Here is a 17,903-nt window from a genome sequence, read left to right as displayed (position 1 = left end):
AACCCATAATTACTTCACTTTTGAAGGCCAGACCTACAAACAAATCAGGGGAACGGCCATGGGAACCAGGATGGCTCGGTCCTATGCTAACCTCTTCATGGGCCGCATGGAGGAGGCTTTCCTGAAGACCCAACAGCTGCTTCCTCTGGCCTGGTATAGGTTTATAGAAGACATCTTTGTGGTCTGGACTCATGGTGAAGAAACACTCCTTAATTTCCTCCATAACCTCAACTCCTTTTCGAATCTGAATTTCACCTGGTCCTTCTCCAAAACCCAAGCCACCTTCCTGGATGTTGACCTTCATCTTGTTGAAGCTCACATCCACACGTCTGTCCATATCAAACCCACAAACAACAGTACCTTCACTTTGATAGCTGCCATCCATTCCACATCAAACATTCCCTTCCCTACAGCCTAGGTATTCGTGGCAAACATATCTGCTCCAGTGATGAATCCCTCAACAATTACACCAATAACCTGACCAGTGCTTTCCTATCCCGCAACTATCCTGCAGACCTTGTCCACAAACAGATCTCCCGAGCAATACATTCCTCCCCGTCCAACAACAATGTTCCTACCCCCAGACCACACAGAAGCATCCCCCTTGTCACCCAATATTATCCTGGCCTCGAATACATCAACAAATTACTCCGCCAGGGATATGACTGTCTCAAGTCAACCCCTGAAATGAGATCATCCCTTGACAAAATTCTCTCCACACCCCCCAGAGTTGCCTTTCGTCGCCCCCCTAACCTCCATAACATCCTTGTTAAACCCTACAATATTCTCAGACTACCTACTCTACCTACTGGTTCCTACCCCTGCAACTGACCCCGCTGCAAAACCTGCCCCATGCATCCCCCCACAACCACCTACTCCAGCCCCGCTACTGGTAAAACATACACAATTCAAGGCAGGGCTACATGTGAAACTACACATGTCATTTGTCAGCTGACATTCCTGCACTGCACAGCCTTTTACATCGGTATGACAACAACTAAACTGGCTGATCACATGAACAGACACAGACGAACTGTCCGCCTAGGAGATGTCCAATACCCAGTAACAGAGCGTGCCCTCCAGCATAATTCTAGGGACCTAGGAATCTGCTACACCGTATGTGCCATTTGGCTTCTCCCACCCAACACCAGTCCCTCTGAACTGCGGAGATGGGAACTTGCACTCCAACACATCCTTTCATCCCGCCATCCCCCTGGACTGAACCTACGTTAAACAACCTCATTCCCATTTACTCTTCAGTCTTCTCTTCTTTCCCTTTCGTCTTTAGCCGTTCATGCATCTTTTCATCCTACATAGTTGTGTTTATCTTTATACTGTATACCTCTTTACTTCTGTATGCATCCTCTTTGGTTTGAAGCTGGCACAGTACTTACAGTAGAATATCTTTGGCTTCCCTCTGACAACCATGCCTCCATCCTTGCTACCCTCCCTGTTTTCCTTTCCCTGCTGCTTCATAACCTGGGTTGTGAATAACTGAATCCACTTTCCCTTCTTCCCTTTCTTTCCCCTCTCTCCTCCGTGATGAAGGAACATTTGTTCCGAAAGCTAGGAACGTAAATTTTCGGTTCTGTTTTTTATGTATCTATCGGCTGTACTGAGCTGAGGTAAGTACTGGCCGGCCCCTCTATCTCTTTGTTAGTATTTGTTTCACATCTTTATAGGAGGTTTTCCATTAATCATTTATAATCTGATATCTGTGATTTTGGAATCTCTGCTTGACTGAGATGTAATGCAAGTCAACTGTCCCATGTCTCCTGGCATTTTCCAAAAACGAGCATACTTCCTCCTCTTGTGATTCTGAGAAGAGTATTCGCAATTACTACCTGAAATTTACTGCAAACTCAATCAGCGTTTCTCTTCTCTCATTCCTACTGCCAAGCCCATATTCTCCCATAACCTTTTCTTGTACACTTTCTGCTACAACCAAATTACAGTCCCCCATAACTATTAGATTTCATCTTCCTTTATGTGCTGGATCACCTGTTCAATATTTTTTACTCTCACTCTCTCTCTCTCTCTCTCTCTCTCTCACTCACACACACACACACACACACACACACACACACACACACACACACACACACACTCTCTCTCTCTCTCTCTCTCTCTCTCTCTCTCTCTCTCTCTCTCTCTCTCTCTCTCTCTCTCTCTCTCCTGCTTGTGACATCCGCATGTATACCTCAACTATCGTTGTTTGTGTTCATTTGCTGTTGATTTTGATGAAACCAACCCTGTTGCTGAACTGTTCACAGTAACTCACTCTGTGCACTACCTTGCTATTCATAACAAATCCTACTCCAGTTATACCATTTTCTGCTGCTGTTGATATTATCCTATACTCATCTGACCAGAAATCCTTGTCTTCTTCCCATTTAACTTCATTGATCTGTACTATGTCTAAATTGAATCTGAATGTTTCCTGTTTCATATTTTCTACTTTCCCAACCAAGTTCAAACACTACACACTCATTTCAGAATGAGACTTAAATAATTGTGTGATTATATATAGACACTACGCATTATGTGAGGTGAGATGGTGTAGTAGTTAAGACAAATGTACCTCTATTCAGAAGGAGTGAGGTTTAATTCTTCTTCCCGCCATACTGGTTTGTTTTCTGTGGCGTACCTAAATCACTTTAGGTGAATGTGAGAATTGTTCCTTGTAAAGGTTGTTGTCTATTTCATATCCCATCCTCGTCCAATTCCGAAGTAGACAAGACAGCATTTCAAGTGGTGTTGTGTGTAGGAATAATGGTATACATTTAAACTCTTTTCAATAATATGTCAATTTCCTGGACTTGTCAAAAGTCCCTTCCCAGTCAGAATGCAGATTAAATTCATGCAAGTCAGAGATCAAACTTCATTGTCTGCACCATTCAATACAGAAGTCTGATTTTGGTTTTGCATTTTGTGGTACCCAGTTGATGACAGCAGCCAGAGCCCATACAGTTTACTTCTGTCTTCAACCAGGTTGTTGTTGGAAGATTGTGTGTGTGTGTGTGTGTGTGTGTGTGTGTGTGTGTGTGTGTGTGTGTGTGTTTTTGTGTGTGTGTTTTTGTGTGTGCGTGTGCGTGTGTGTGTGTGTGTGTGTGTGTGTGTGTGTATGTGTGTATGTGTAGCAGACTGTCAGTGAATGTTACACCAAAAACAACTGAGAGAAGTGTAGTTTGCAACACACAACACTTACCCACCCACGCTTATTTTTCCTGTCAGGTTTCGGCCTCTGAAAAATGTGACTTGTTGTGCTATCTCATATGTATTCTCAGGATCCTATTAACACAGTATAGAACCTCATCGACTAACTTAACTTGTCCTACAAGAGTTTTTGGGGAGGCTGGTGTTTACATTAGTTGTAATCACATTTCATCTTCAGAGTTTCTGTTTGGGTAAGGTACGAACTCAATATCATAAATTGGCTATTTACAGCTGCTAGTGTTTTATATCCAATAAGATTTTATATGTACCTTGTACCAGAGTCTTTGGTTCCATAAATTGTTTTAAGATGTGCTTTAGATTAACTGTACATTCTATTTATTATTCTCAGTAATTATTTTAAAAATTTTAATGCAAGATTTACATTATGTTCTGTAGGATATACTCCCTTCAAGTTTTATTTTTATTGAGGATGTCTTCTATAATGACAAAAGGACACCTGGTAATATTGATTACAGTTCCGAAATAAGAACTTGGGCTGAGTCACAAGGAGTAAGCCTAGCATCACTGGAAACTAAGAGCATGGAAAAGACAAAAGTAACAGATCTATGTCTAAGATTTGGTCGTCCATATGTTTTTGTGCACATGGGCAACTGTGAGCATCTCATAGTCTTCCGCACTGCAAGGTATGTTTATATCACATAGTTTATGGCATGAATTTTTAGTTACTTTGTCGCACTTGTAAATGGAATTCAATGTAGAATCCAAAAAAGTTAAAAATGAATCAGTTACGTTAATAGTCTTTTATAAACCAATATTTTGCATTTCTAGTAGGAAAATTGCTGCATAGAGTTACGCAGGATGGAAGAATAACTGGGCAAGAATAAACACAGGAGGTCTGTTTGGCTTCTATTGATGTTTCTTTGAAAATGCTGAAGAAGTGGGAGGGGGCTGAGTGGCAGGGGGAGAGGGGGGGGCAGGAGTGGTCTAGTTTGTGACTGGAAACATTAATGAAAAGCTTCTAGAAATAAAATAAAATGTCACAAAAATACTAGTGACGAATATATGTAAGTTTCAACTTGTAATTTAATATGGTTATAGAAGTTTGAAGCTTTCTGAAATTGTTTATTCCAGTGGCTGAGATTTGTATTTATCATCAGGTTGGATGCCCTTAGAGCCATTGTGCACAGCGACTGTGATGTAATTCAAATAGGAAATGTCAGCAGTCAGTTGTGATTCAATCTCTTTTTTACTGCAGATCTAAATTTCAGCTACAGTATAACTACCATCAGTGCATATGAAATTAGTCATGTGGATTAACAGGCTCGTAAATGCACATTTTATTAATTGACTTAAGCATCTATGATATTGGTTTCATAAGTCTGATAAAAAAGAAAGAAGAAATGTTTGTTTTAGAAACAACTCCCCTTACTTCTCCCTTTGAGGGATACACACTTGGCCTAGTGGTCCTCCAGCTTTTTCATCCCATCGGAAAAATAGGTTCTATCCAGCTTTTTAAAATAATCGTCAGCTGCAATATCACTTCATTTGGTGAAAATTGTTTCACCTCAAGCCCTAGTGTCAAGTTAGGAACAGGAAGAAATCACTTGGGGCTAAGTGTGGTCAATAGGGTGAATGAGGAACCAATTCAGAGCCCAGTTCATACACTATCGCCATTGTTATCACAGGTCTGTTGGATGGTGCATTATCCTGATGAGAGCGCTTTTTGTGTGGTCTTTATTAAGCCAACGCAAGGTTTAGACAATCCAACAATGAAGCAAAACACAGCCAGTTATGGTTCTGCCTTTATCCAATTGACCCAAGAAGATTATTCATTGGAATCCCAAAAATCTGTGGCCATCACCTTACCAGTGACTAAATGGTTTTTGGCCTACTTTGGTGCACTTTCACCAGCCTTTGTCCATTGTTTTGACAGCTGTTTTGACCATGGTGTGTAGTGATGGATCAAAGTTTCATCAAGAGTCATAAATAACCGCAAAAAGTCTTCCAGATTGTGATTAAATTGCACAAGACAACATGTTGAAGTGTTGTGGCGGATGCACTTTTGGTAGATAGTAAGCTATCGCAACACCCACCTTGCACATAGTTTCTTCATAACCGATTCTCCGTGCAGGAGATGCCTATAGTCTCAGCAATCTCACGAATTTGTGTTCAGTGGTCTTGCATTACCATATCATGGATTTTGTCAATGGTCTCCTTTGTGGTGATATCAGTTAGATGGCCTGGGTGCACTTCATCTTCAGTGCTTGTCCGACCCTGTTTAAATTTATTACTTCAAAATGCTGAAGTTGCTCTATCATCATTACGGTTTAGATACATTTACTACTAGGAGTTCAGAAAGTCAAACTTAGTCACTCATTTAGTTATCTTTTGGTTGGTTACATTTTTTTATATAAATATTAGTGCTAGATCTGGTTTTCAAAATACAGTCTGACATGACAGTCACATATGATGTGGTCCTTCATACCTAATGGTAATGGCTGATTAATGTAACTAGGATGTAAATGATTGGTAGCTTGACAATTTGTACCTATTTTTAAGCACTTTATTTTCTAACCTATTTTACATTATGAATACCATTTACATCACATTTATGTGGTGACTGATGTTTGTGTTTACACATCTCGTGGATTATTACGCAATGATTATCCCAGTGTTTAGCATTTAGATATTGCAGAGGTTTGTATCTGCTTGCTATGGGATAGATGTTTGTCTGTTTTTGGAACTTCCTTCTACGTCTACCACATTCTTCCAAAGCAGTGAAGTCTTGAGAAATAATTATAGCTGCGCTTCCCCTCCCCCTCCATCCCCCCCCCCCCCCTTCTCTTTGTTCTGTACTCTTTTCATTCAGTGACTGGATTAGCCAATGGTTCCTGAAATCCTCTCGAACAGAGTTGTTAATGAGGTTTTTTTTCTCTTCCTTGTTTGCCTCTTCCTGTGTGAATTTGATGGTGTTGCATGTAATCATACACGACCGATGATGAACTTTGAAAGTACGTATGACATGGAGACTGCAGTCTGTGCTTTGTGGTAGAGAGTTAGCAAGAAGAATGCTCAAAGTGTACAGGTTGGCAGGCAACAGTCACATAGGCACCTGTCCCTTTGGGACAGAGTGATGGAATCACAACACTCACAACCTGAATGTTTTTCTGTGCCAGTGCCTTGTTACTTTAAACGAGCTCTTTTTGTCGTCAGTGTTTCTGTTCCTTGTGCTTGGGTATAGTATAGTGTCAGTGTTGACAGTGACATAGAAAGTTTCTTCTATTAATTTCCGACGTGTCGCTTCTGTACGCTGAGTGATCCTCAATTTTTGAATGAATGCTTTTTGCATTACTTGTATGGCTCTATTACAAATACATGAAAAGCTAATTTTCTGAAACATTATTTATGGTGGTGTAAATTCCTTGGTGGAAGACAGGTAATGGACGTAGTAAAGGTACTAATTCGCTGAACAGTTGAGGTGCTGAGTTGTTGACAGGCACATAAACAAGTCTCTCTCTCTCTCTCTCTCTCTCTCTCTCTCTCTCACACACACACACACACACACACACACACACACACACACACACACACACACACACAGTATTTCCTTCTCATCCCATCTGGTAAGTTTTCTCTGACCCGTGGCTCTGTGTGACTTTCCCGAAATCTGCCTCTTTTCCTAGACGCCTGCAGTCCTTTCCCTTCACCCCTCTTCCTTCCCCTTGAACCCTTCTGCCTAAAGAACGAGCCACTGTCTCCAAAAGCTTGCCTAATTATAACCTTCAAAATGTGTGTGCTGCTGCTGCTGCTTGGTGAGTACATTTTTTATCTATACAATTAAATTATTTAACTACTATCTTTGATATTTTTGACTCTAGTTCTATTAAATCTATTACTTTCATTTCATTTCTTTATTCAAGTTGTGAAAACTTCATTGTAGATTGTTTTCATTGGCAGTAAGTTAGTCAATGTCAACCTGCATATAGAACTGAAGGAGTCTTTGAAGAATAATAGCAGTAGTATCTTTGATCAATTCAGCCTCTTTGTTCAATTCAGCCTCTTTTTTCAATTTCATTGTATATCAGCATGTACGAATATAAGTTTTTGAGAATTTTCGGAAGTTTCGGTTGTTACTTGTAATGTATTTCATAGTATACCAGTATTTTTGATTTACTTGCTGTAGCATATATTACAACTAACGTGTCATGTGAAATTGAGTGTTCCCTTTTATGCATGAATGTATAGTGTCTACATTTATTATAAATTAATGCTATTGTTGAGTTTGTTGGTGACACTAACATCTAAAAGTATTTCAGGAGATTAATAACTTTTATGTTGGTTTTATTTATTTTTTAATAGAAATCTCAATAGCATTCTAATTAACCAGCAGGCGTATTTGGGAGTTACTTGTTTATTATTTTATAAAGTGTTGCACATGCCACAGTACAGCTCAGCTGTGAGTGCTGTTGTTGTACAAACGATTAGTTAGTTGACATTTAGAAGTAGCTGTAAATCACCATTACTAATCTCAAATGATTGGAAGCTGTTGCAAATAGGTGTATTGGGAGGGCTCCCAAGAGTCATGTAGAGGAGATATAAAAATCTCAACCTCTGTCCTCTCCTGTGAATACTGTTTCTTCTACAGGTAATAGAGCATCAGTCACCACTATTCGCACACTCGACTGTGAGTGGCATGTCAGTAGTAGGGTTAGGTACCCTATGTGGGGGAGACAAGAACCAGGGCTAGTTCAGGGTTCCACACCCAGCCCCTAGCAATGAGTTCGAGGTGCTGTCTTCAACTGAAACTGAGCCAGTGAGACTCACTTCACCTGTTGGGGAAGATGCTGTGTTCTGTGTCAAGAGCAAGCAAACACAAAAGGACAGGGGTCTATTAATCCTTGGCAGTCCAAACGTATGGTAAATAATGGGACCCTGTACGGAAATAGTTGTAAGAGATGGGAAGGAACATCAGGTGCACTTAATCTGTTTGCCTGGGGACCTCATTAACCATGTTGAAGAAGCTATTCCAGATGCCATCGAGGTAAAAGAATGCAACCAACTGCAGATTATGGTGCGCATTGGGACAAATTATGCCTGTTATCTGGGATCTGAGGTCATATGTGGACTGTTCAAGAAAGTGGCATAGAAAGTTGAGATGATCAGCCTTTCTGATGGAATTTCAATAAAGCTCACAATCTGCAGCAATGCTACCAAAGCTGACCACAGCCCCCTGGTTCTGTGTCGAGTGGAGGGGCTAAACTAGAGACTTCAAAGGTTCTAAAAATCAAGGCTACAATGTCCTGGACTTACCCCATAGGGTTGAGATCTGGAGGATCCACCTAAATGGGTCAGGTGTATGCCACACATTAGACACTGCTGCCCAGGTAGCTTTCAGTGTGTGGGGTGTGCATGTAATGGCCTTTTTAGATGTTTCTTCATCTAGTCCAGATAAGCATAGCTATAATAGATACAGACATGTCAGTAGATCAACAGAAATTCCTCAGTAGGTAAGAGTAATTAAAATCCTAGTGATTAACTGCCAAAAAACTTGCAACAAAGTGCCAGAAATTGTGGAGGAATAAAGAAAAACAGAAGGTGGCTGCAAAGCAGCTTGGCAAGGTGCAGACTGGTCTGCTTAGCCATAACAGATGGAATTAGCAGCACATCCATTGCTGGGATGGAGACCCACATGCACTGCTGGTATGGAGACCATACTGGGCATGCCCCCATCTGCTTTTTGACAAACAGCATGTAAGGATGCCATCCCTGAAGTTCACTTTGTGAGAACAGGATCCGAAAACCTGTGTCCTTGTGTCAAACTGCCTTTCACTTTCATTGTCTTCATTGAAGTTTGCTCTAGTATCATATCAGACCATACACCACACCAAAATTGTGACTGTGAAAAATTGGGACTTTGTACGGGCGCTGATGACTGCACAGTTGAGCATCCCACAAACCAATCATCATCATCTCTGAAATTTATCACGTCGCCTAGTGGTGAAGTAGCCTTCAGTTGTAAATTGTTGAATTCAGTAGCATCCATTCAGTTTTCCAATGTGAGCATGTCTTGTAAATAATGATGAGCAGTTTTAGCATACAGGAAATGACCAGCAACGCAAAAGTACAGTAGCATTTCCTGCCTGGTATTTAAATACAGCCGGGCGAGATTAGCCGAGCTGTCTAAGGCGCTGCAGTCGTGGACTGTGCAGCTGGTCCTGGCAGAGGCCCGAGTCCTCCCTCGGGCATGGGCGTGTGTGTTTGTCCTTAGGATAATTTAGGTTAAGTAGTGTGTAAGCTTAGGGACTGATGACCTTAGCAGTTAAGTCCCATAAGATTTCACACACATTTGAACACAACATTTAAATACAGTTTCCAGGACATTCAGCCACAGTGAACTGTTTTGTGGACATAACCATGCGATAACATGACACACATAATTTAGCTGTTTTTCCTCTTGCTTCAATGTTGCAAATCACATTTTTGAACTCTATTATCATATTTATGTAATCTTTGTATTCAAGGCATTTTAATACGGAAGGTCTTTTATGGGGAAGCAACATTTCCTCTGTTATTATTGTTTCATTATCTTTGAACTTAGTCTCCTGAAAGGTGTAATATGACAATACTATGTGAACCAGTGTATGTGCTTTGCTCTTTTCAAACAAACGCATGCCCACTCAAAACTGTACCGAAACTGTTCCCAGGAAATATTGTGGATTGTAAGTCTCTAAGGCACTTCGTGCCATTATTGTACCAATGCACTCCAATAAGGGTATTGATGGATGATGATGGTGATGATGATGTAGTAGTCCCATACTTCTTGACAGAGCGTAGGGAATCGAACCTGGGACCCCGTGCTCGGGAAGCGAGAACACTACCGCGAGACCACGAGCTGCGGACCAGTGAGGGTATTAGAAGGTGAAATACACCCAAACGTACAATGGCATGTTCTAAATTACTGCCTTCACTTCCAACAATATCCATCGCCATCAGATAAAGTGAATTATCGAATGTGACAAAAGTCACCTTTGATCATGTTTTATGCGTTTTTTTCAATGCTGTTAGAAGAAATGTATATATTGTCATAAAAAGTTGGAGGATAATTTAAGAATGGGAGGCACAATTTTTTGGAACAAACGGACTTTTTGTGGCTGCTTCCACTGCGGCACGCCAGTGAATTTCTTCCACTTTCCGTAAAGCCACAGAATCTCATATTCAGAGAGCAGTTCCTTCAAGCACTCAGGGTCATCAAAATTGAGATCCTTTATAATAATATTGTTTAAGCCATCATGATTTGCTTTTTGATAAGTGATCAGCTGAGGTGCACCAACTGTAGACAAAAATTCAGAAGGTGAATATCTTCTTTCCCGATAAGTATTCTTGTCAGACCATAGCTGTATAAGGAGTGGCTACCATGATTCTTACCACATAATGGGAAGTATTCAAAGCGTCAGTCACACAGATGTAAAATCAGTGTTATCACAGATGAACTGGATGACTGCTTCACTGGTTATGTTCAGATGCTCAGGTCATGCAGTCGAAGATGTCTCAAATAGGAAGCTTCCATGTATGGAGCTGCAAATCCAATTGCACTAAGAGTCGACAATGTCTTGATCTGAATCTTTTGTACATGAATGTACTGAGCCCAATTCAATAATGGAGATAGAAATGACCAGGGCCTTACTGCAGAAATCACTGCATGTGCCAATGCAACTCACATTTTTTCCATTTATCTAGAGGTTTTTTTTTTTCAAAATCAACAACTCAAAGAAATGGAGCAATGTTTCAGAGATCTTTGATTGGACACCTAACAAGAAATTGTCAGGTGGGGATATTCTGATGTATTATAGACCTGTGTACAGATGTCCTCATGAAGTGTATCTGCAACAGCACATACAATTCTCAGGTATTCTTGTGGATCAGATAGCTTCCTGTTATAGGAACTATCAGACAGTATTTTACAGCCTGTACATTCAAAATACACTATTGTGCTGTTTTTAAGTCTGTCAGCAGTCATTATTTCTTCACCATACTTCCAGAAGAGTCAGGTTTTTATGGGCCTTACATGTGCCGCCCAGTCATTTGTGATTTTCACCTTGAACTCTTGCAATGTAAGCTGACACTCTTCTGATTGTTTGGTGTATGAAGAAGTAATTTCCATTGCTTCAGCTGTCTGTGTGGATTGAGGACTTCCTTGTTTTCCTCCATCCCTGACGGCTGGTAAAAATCCTTCTTATAAAACAATGAGCACCTTTAGCAGATATGTCCTCATCACGAATATTTTCCATTACTTCACAAGCCCAGTCTTCACCTCACCTTTCAGCTACCCCAATAACAGTACCTCATAATTAAAGTTTCATCACTTTAGAACAATATTTTGCTTTGATTGGGGAAATCTGCTGAGTTTCTCCCAAATAACATCAGTTTCCTCACCAGAATAAAAGCTGTGTTTCTTAACGTCAGATATCTTCTTGTATGATCAAACATTCAACATTGTTGGTACAGGGCCTTTTGTTAAAGATGACCTAATCAGTTTCGGTTTATTGTACTTCTCCTGACAAGCATTTTGCACTTCAACTTCAGTCAGACCGGTTAATAACTTACGATGTGCTGCGATTTTTCCATCCTGGCTGTATTGTGATCGGGTAAATTGCCATAGCACATAAGCACACCTCCATATGATCTGGAGCACACATTTTAAATGCACTGGCCACAAAACTAAACTCAAATGAGGAAATGAGAATTTTGCAAAGCACAAGGAGTTTTGGAACACATACCTCGCACAACACAGGAAGACTGGGCGCAGCTAACAGTGGAAATAATAACAAAGGAACAGAAGTCTCTGCTGGTTACGACATGTAAATCGAGGGAGATCTACAGATACGTCTACACGTGAAGGTGGGATAGAGTTATGTCTTCTTATTGGAAATTTCATTACACTGAATAACTTTGACTTATAGAAAAACAACAAAATGGAATTACCGTGGCTTTCAATGTATGAACGCTTAATAGTGCCTAAGACTAAAAAACTATGTGCTTTTTTAGCATGAAATTTCATGCTCTACTACTTTAACTTCACATTTTTCATTTGGAGTAGCTGTTTTTGAGTTACAGGCATTGAAACTGACACACACACACACACACACACACACACACACACACACACACAGAGTTGTCCTGAGAGTTTAGAAGGTTGAAAGCTTGGATTCTGCATACTCTCGACTACATACACAAGATTTAAAAAAAAAAAAAAATTCTACCTATTTTCTGCAAGAGGGGTTTCTTTTGTGATGCCATTACTGGACTATTAGCCCATGCACTGAGTGGTTGCTGGATTCGTTACAGATTGTATAACATACACACAGACGTTTCTTATAAGTTGCAAATAGCATGTGGATCTCCATCGATGACAAAGAAAATAGCATCAGACAACTAAGTCAGTTTTACCCCCAAGTACTTGGGCCTAACAGAGCAGAATTTATGTAACTGCACTACTGGCCATTAAAATTGCTACACCAAGAAGAAATGCAGATGATAAACGGGTATTCATTTGACAAATATATTATACTAGAACTGACATGTGATTACATTTTCACACAATTTGGGTGCATAGCTCCTGAGAAATCAGTACCCAGAACAACCACCTATGGCCGTAATAACGGCCTTGATATGCCTGGGCATTGAGTCAAACAGAGCTTGGATGGCGTGTGCAGGTACAGCTGCCCATGCAGCTTCAACATGATACCACAGTTCATCAAGAGTAGTGACTGGCGTATTGTGACGAGCCAGTTGCTCGGCCACCATTGACCAGACTTTTCAATTGCTGAGAGATCTGGAGAATGTGCTGGCCAGGGAAGCAGTCAAACATTTTCTGTATCCAGAAAGGCCCGTACAGGACCTGCAATATGCGGTTGTGCATTATCCTGCTGAAATGTAAGGTTTCGCAGGGATCGAATGAAGGGTAGAGCCACGGGTCGTTACACATCTGAAATGTAACGTCCACTGTTCGAAGTGCCTTCATTGCGAACAAGAGGTGACAGAGACGTGTAACCAATGGCACCCCATAGCATCTCGCCAGGTGATACGCCAATATGGCGATGATGAATACATGCTTCCAATGTGCGTTCACCGCGATGTCGCCAACACGGATGCGACCTTCATGATGCTGTAAACAGAACCTGGATTCATCCGAGAAAATTACGTTTTGCATTCATGCACCCAGGTTCGTCGTTGAGTACACCAACGCAGGCGCTCCTGTCTGTGAAGTAGCGTCAAGGATAACCGCAGCCATGGTCTCCGAGCTGATAGTGCATGATGCTGCAAACATCGTCGAACTGTTTGTGCAGATGGTTGTTGTCTTGCAAACGTTCCCATCTGTTGACTCAGGGATTGAGACGTGGCGGCACAATCCATTACAGCCATGCGACTGCTAGTGATAAGAGGCCATTGGGATCCTGCACGGCATTCCGTATTACCCCCCTGAACCCACCGATTCCATATTCTGCTAACAGTCATTGGATTTCGACAAATGCGAGCAGCAATGTCATGATACGATGAACCGCAATCGCGATAGACTACAATCTGATCTTTATCAAAGCTGGAAACTTGATGGTACGCATTTCTACTCCTTACACGAGGCATCACAACAACGTTTCACCAGGCAACGCCGGTCAACTGCTGTTTGTGTATGAGAAATCGGTTGGAAACTTTCCTCATGTCAGCATGTTGTAGGTGTCGCCACCGGCACCAGCCTTTTGTGAATGCTCTGAAAAGCTAATCATTTGCATATCACAGCATCTTCTTCCTGTCAGTTAAATTTCGCGTCTGTAGCTTGTCATCTTCGTGGTGTAGCAATTTTAATGGCCAGTAGTGCAAATATATTATGACATACACATCAGTCTTTTAATCGTAACTGACAAAATTTTTTTAAAGATATATGAATGTAGAAAATACATGCAGCAGCATAGGTAAAAGCGAATCTTAGTAGACCAGCTAATCTCAGACAGAATGAGGTAAAATGGAAGCCCCTTTACAATTATAAATCTTTAACTTGGGTGCATCCTTACTACCAGAATCCTGCCAGCCAAACCAGCAGCCAGTAGTGTAAGCCTTATCAGCTAACAGCAGACAAAATTCATTAGCAAAAGCACAGGGGTTTCCATGAACCGAGGCAGTCCCTTTATCGCGCACGAGTAGTAGTGTTCACCATAATTCCTATGTTAGGCCTATCAGAATTACGGATTGTATATGTGCCCACGTCCACCAACCAAGACAGCAGGATACAGGCCTAGTTGATCTCCAGAGTACAACCTGCTACCGCACAGGCAGAGGGCAGCAGTCGTAGGCACACTCCTCAAAGTAAACATCCACTATCCACATGTGGTTTGTGGGCCTCCACAGCTAATTTTACATAACTCCTTTAAGAGGAGACAGTTGGTAAATGGGATTGACGTACACAGACAACAGAGAAACTATAGCTAGGAGATGAAACCAAAGGCATTCTGCATGCAAAGGTGTCCACACAAGTGCAAGTGTGGCTCAAAAGCCTTCAGGATTTATGGGGAAATAATTTATCCCAAATACGTAAACACACTCACACGCTCACTCACACTTCAGTATGCCTAGTCACATTTAAACATCTCAGTTCCATCACTTTCTGCAGAAGACATTTTCAGGGGCAAAGGAGACATAGGAAGTTGGTTTTCCAATGTAAACTGTTGAATAAATGTGCATTGTACTTTCTCATCTAATCTAAACTGCTAAACTATTCATTAGTAATCATACAACATACTAAACAAATAAAATAAATCATGATGTCCCCCAACCATTGCTGAAAATCACAGATTTACAGTGACCTGTGCTATGGAACTTCTACACCAGAAGTGTTTGTGTTGGTTGCTTTATTTAGCACTGATATTCACAACTTGTCAAATTTCAGTCCTTCTTTTCTGTTAAAAGTTGTTTTTGTGTGCCTGAACTTCTATGCCTAACTCTGCATCCTAGCATAGTCATGATTGCACCGTAATAAAACCTAGTATTGGAGAATAGAATTTGGTGCTTTATCTGCTAATGTTAATTTTATGCCAGACAGCAATGACCGGTATGTTCTTTGAGCCAAATAGGCGTCGATGCTGGTATTAGTAATTCCTATGGGCACTTGGCAGTATAATCTGAATCACAATGTAAGTTTCTCTCTACGAATTAGAAGTTACGCACATTACTGATTCTTGAATTTAGTAGCACATCTCCAGCACCTTATAGAGATGACCATGAGAAATGATCAGCTGTTCCAATATTTTCCTTGGAAATTTTCATTGTGAACAATAGGAACAAGTAAAAATTTTAAGGAACCATACTCCTCAGTCAGCCTATAAAGTAAGTTTTTTATGATTTTTTAAACTAATAGAAGTGATCCGTGTAATCCTTTGCACATTATTTATTGATTCTTGGACAACATTTTCAGAATTTTGTAAGAAATTAAGTCATCGTTAAGTCCCCTGTCCAAGGAGTTAAAGTTGCCCTGTCCAAAATAAGGTGTGACCATGACGGAAGTCCTGAAGTCTGCAATTCTTATCTGAAATCGAAAAACAAACAATTCTCTTAATCTGTGGGATATTGCACGCAGAGTAATGGCACAGTTTTTGAAATTTGGAAAATAATAAAACAGTGGGTGTTTGAAACAAAACTGTAGTTTTGTTATATGTTTTCAGTAAATTAAAATAAAAATTACCCTGTTACTTTATGTGAATGTGCCTGAGGAGTAATTCATTCAAATTTTATTTGAATTTCTTCATTAGCTTAAAAAAATTAAAAATTGCTTATTTTATAGACTGACTGAGGCGAATGGACCCTTGATGCTGCCAGGTAACAGAATCGCATTGTAAAGAAAGATTATTTGTTACAAATGAAACTGTATGTAGTAAATTGAACAAGGAAGAAATCGCGTACTTTTTCTAGCCAAAGTGACAAAAGAAAAAATTGGGATTGGAAACTTCAAAGTTCAGGACAGATGATATTCTCTCTCCAGTGGTGTCAAAAAGTGACAGCTTGTCTCCCAGATTGTACTGTTTCCTGATTGAATTCAGCTTTATTTTGACTCATGTTCAATAATTCCTTCAATGAGTGTTAATTCACTGTGTTTAACAAAAATGAGTATTGACCATACGCCCACCTTTCTCACATGATAAACTTCTATTTTACTTTTTCCAAAGATTTTCTTCTGCTGATGTGTCATATTGTTTTCAGACTACTGCATGAAACTGACTGCCTACAGTCAGCAAAGTATCCACTCTATACATCTTTATTCAGGAGGCAGTGTAAAACATGCATGATGTGCCAGAAAATTACTGCAAAGTAAGTGAACATTATTGTGCCTTAAAATTTCTAAGATTTGTTGTTCTACCTTCAGTGTCAATATCTTACACGTAGATGTAAAGGCTCTCTGTCAAATAATCATTTGAGATATGCACTAGGAAAAAACTTCCCATGTTTGATTTGCCCTTCATTTTTCAAAATTGTGTATTCAAACAGCCATATGTAGTACATATGGGGAAATAAATGATACAATAACAATGAAAAATGTAATCAAAGGTGATACAGTGTTTGGGTATGTCAGACATTCCTGGTTCATTTACTTATGTCTCAATGGCTTTTGTTTAGTGGAATGAGTGACTTCAGTAACAAAAGCATTTTATTTGCAGTAACTAATTGCTTGATTGATTAATTAGAGGCATGCAACCTAAAGTTGTGGAATGTTTGTTTAGCTCTATTAAATTTTGCCGTGTATTAAGTGCGCGTCATTTATGTTGGCGGCCGAGTTTAGGTTCGTTCTGCGCATCTGACGTCACAAAACACGGTCAGCCAATGAACAGAGAACGACGTTGCCACATCTCGGCTGCAGTGCAGAGCATGGACGAGTGTCTTCAGTTTTAGAAACGTTCAGTCATAAATAAAGTAATAGAACAAAAGCAATGTCTTGATAGCAGACATTCTTTTATAGAAAGTTTGGAAAAAGCATTCTTTATACCAATTGCTTAATATTCTATTAATTAATTAATTAATTAAAGGAAACAAGCAATAAGACTCCTAATTTAGGCGATAGCAAGGAAAGGTGTTTGTATCACTCTCACGAACCGCTTTTTCACAATAAAGAACAGCGGTAATTGTTTATTTCCTATTGTACTTCGACGAAGTGTGAGTAATTCATAGTCATACCAACAGTGTTTGTCAGTATTACGCGTGACGTGTTATACTCCTCATGGCATTACGTGGTCTGACAAGGTGCGTTAGCGTAACGGTTAAGGTGTTGGGCTGCTACGCGAAAGGTTATGAGTTCAAACCTTACGCGATGCTTAATATTTTCATTATTTAAAACCAGTATCGAAGTGCCTTACTTCACGAATTATATTCGTTTGAATGCAATTTTTTGAAATTTCTAGTGCTTTGTCTCGTCATTAACCCTTTCGCTGCTGCACACACGTGCTCCCCGCATTCCGCGCTGTGCGCGATTTTGTCATCACTGCACTGCTCGCCTGTGCAGACACATGGTGTTCCCACTGCTTTGACACACTTATCATTCGATTTAACAAAAACTATTTGGCCCAAAAATTTGATTTTTACACGTCTTCTTGACTGATACCTTCCCCCCCATAAATGACTTAATTTTGTTTCGATGTTCAACGCAGTTATTATGCAGCATTAAATGTAGTAAACCATTACACAAAATT

At 40.2% G+C, this 17,903-nt stretch overlaps 1 protein-coding gene across 2 annotated transcripts in view; it reads left to right on the top strand.

Moving 5' to 3' along the window:
- The window catches only part of LOC124711376 (snRNA-activating protein complex subunit 3-like), a 64,575-nt gene that overhangs the window by 35,999 nt on the left and 10,673 nt on the right, over positions 1 to 17,903 (top strand). The window contains exons 4-5 of one of the 2 annotated variants that reach the window (XM_047241427.1): positions 3,613 to 3,860; positions 16,423 to 16,530. In XM_047241427.1, the coding sequence (XP_047097383.1) occupies positions 3,613 to 3,860; positions 16,423 to 16,530 (356 nt within the window). The remainder of the gene's footprint in view (positions 1 to 3,612; positions 3,861 to 16,422; positions 16,531 to 17,903) is intronic. The other variant, XM_047241428.1, reaches the window with a different exon arrangement.

This window comes from Schistocerca piceifrons, chromosome 8 (genome assembly GCF_021461385.2).
Source record: "Schistocerca piceifrons isolate TAMUIC-IGC-003096 chromosome 8, iqSchPice1.1, whole genome shotgun sequence".
Taxonomy (NCBI): domain Eukaryota; kingdom Metazoa; phylum Arthropoda; class Insecta; order Orthoptera; family Acrididae; genus Schistocerca; species Schistocerca piceifrons.
The sequence above is the reverse complement of the archived record's forward strand: the minus strand, read 5'-3'. Positions and strand labels throughout refer to the sequence as shown.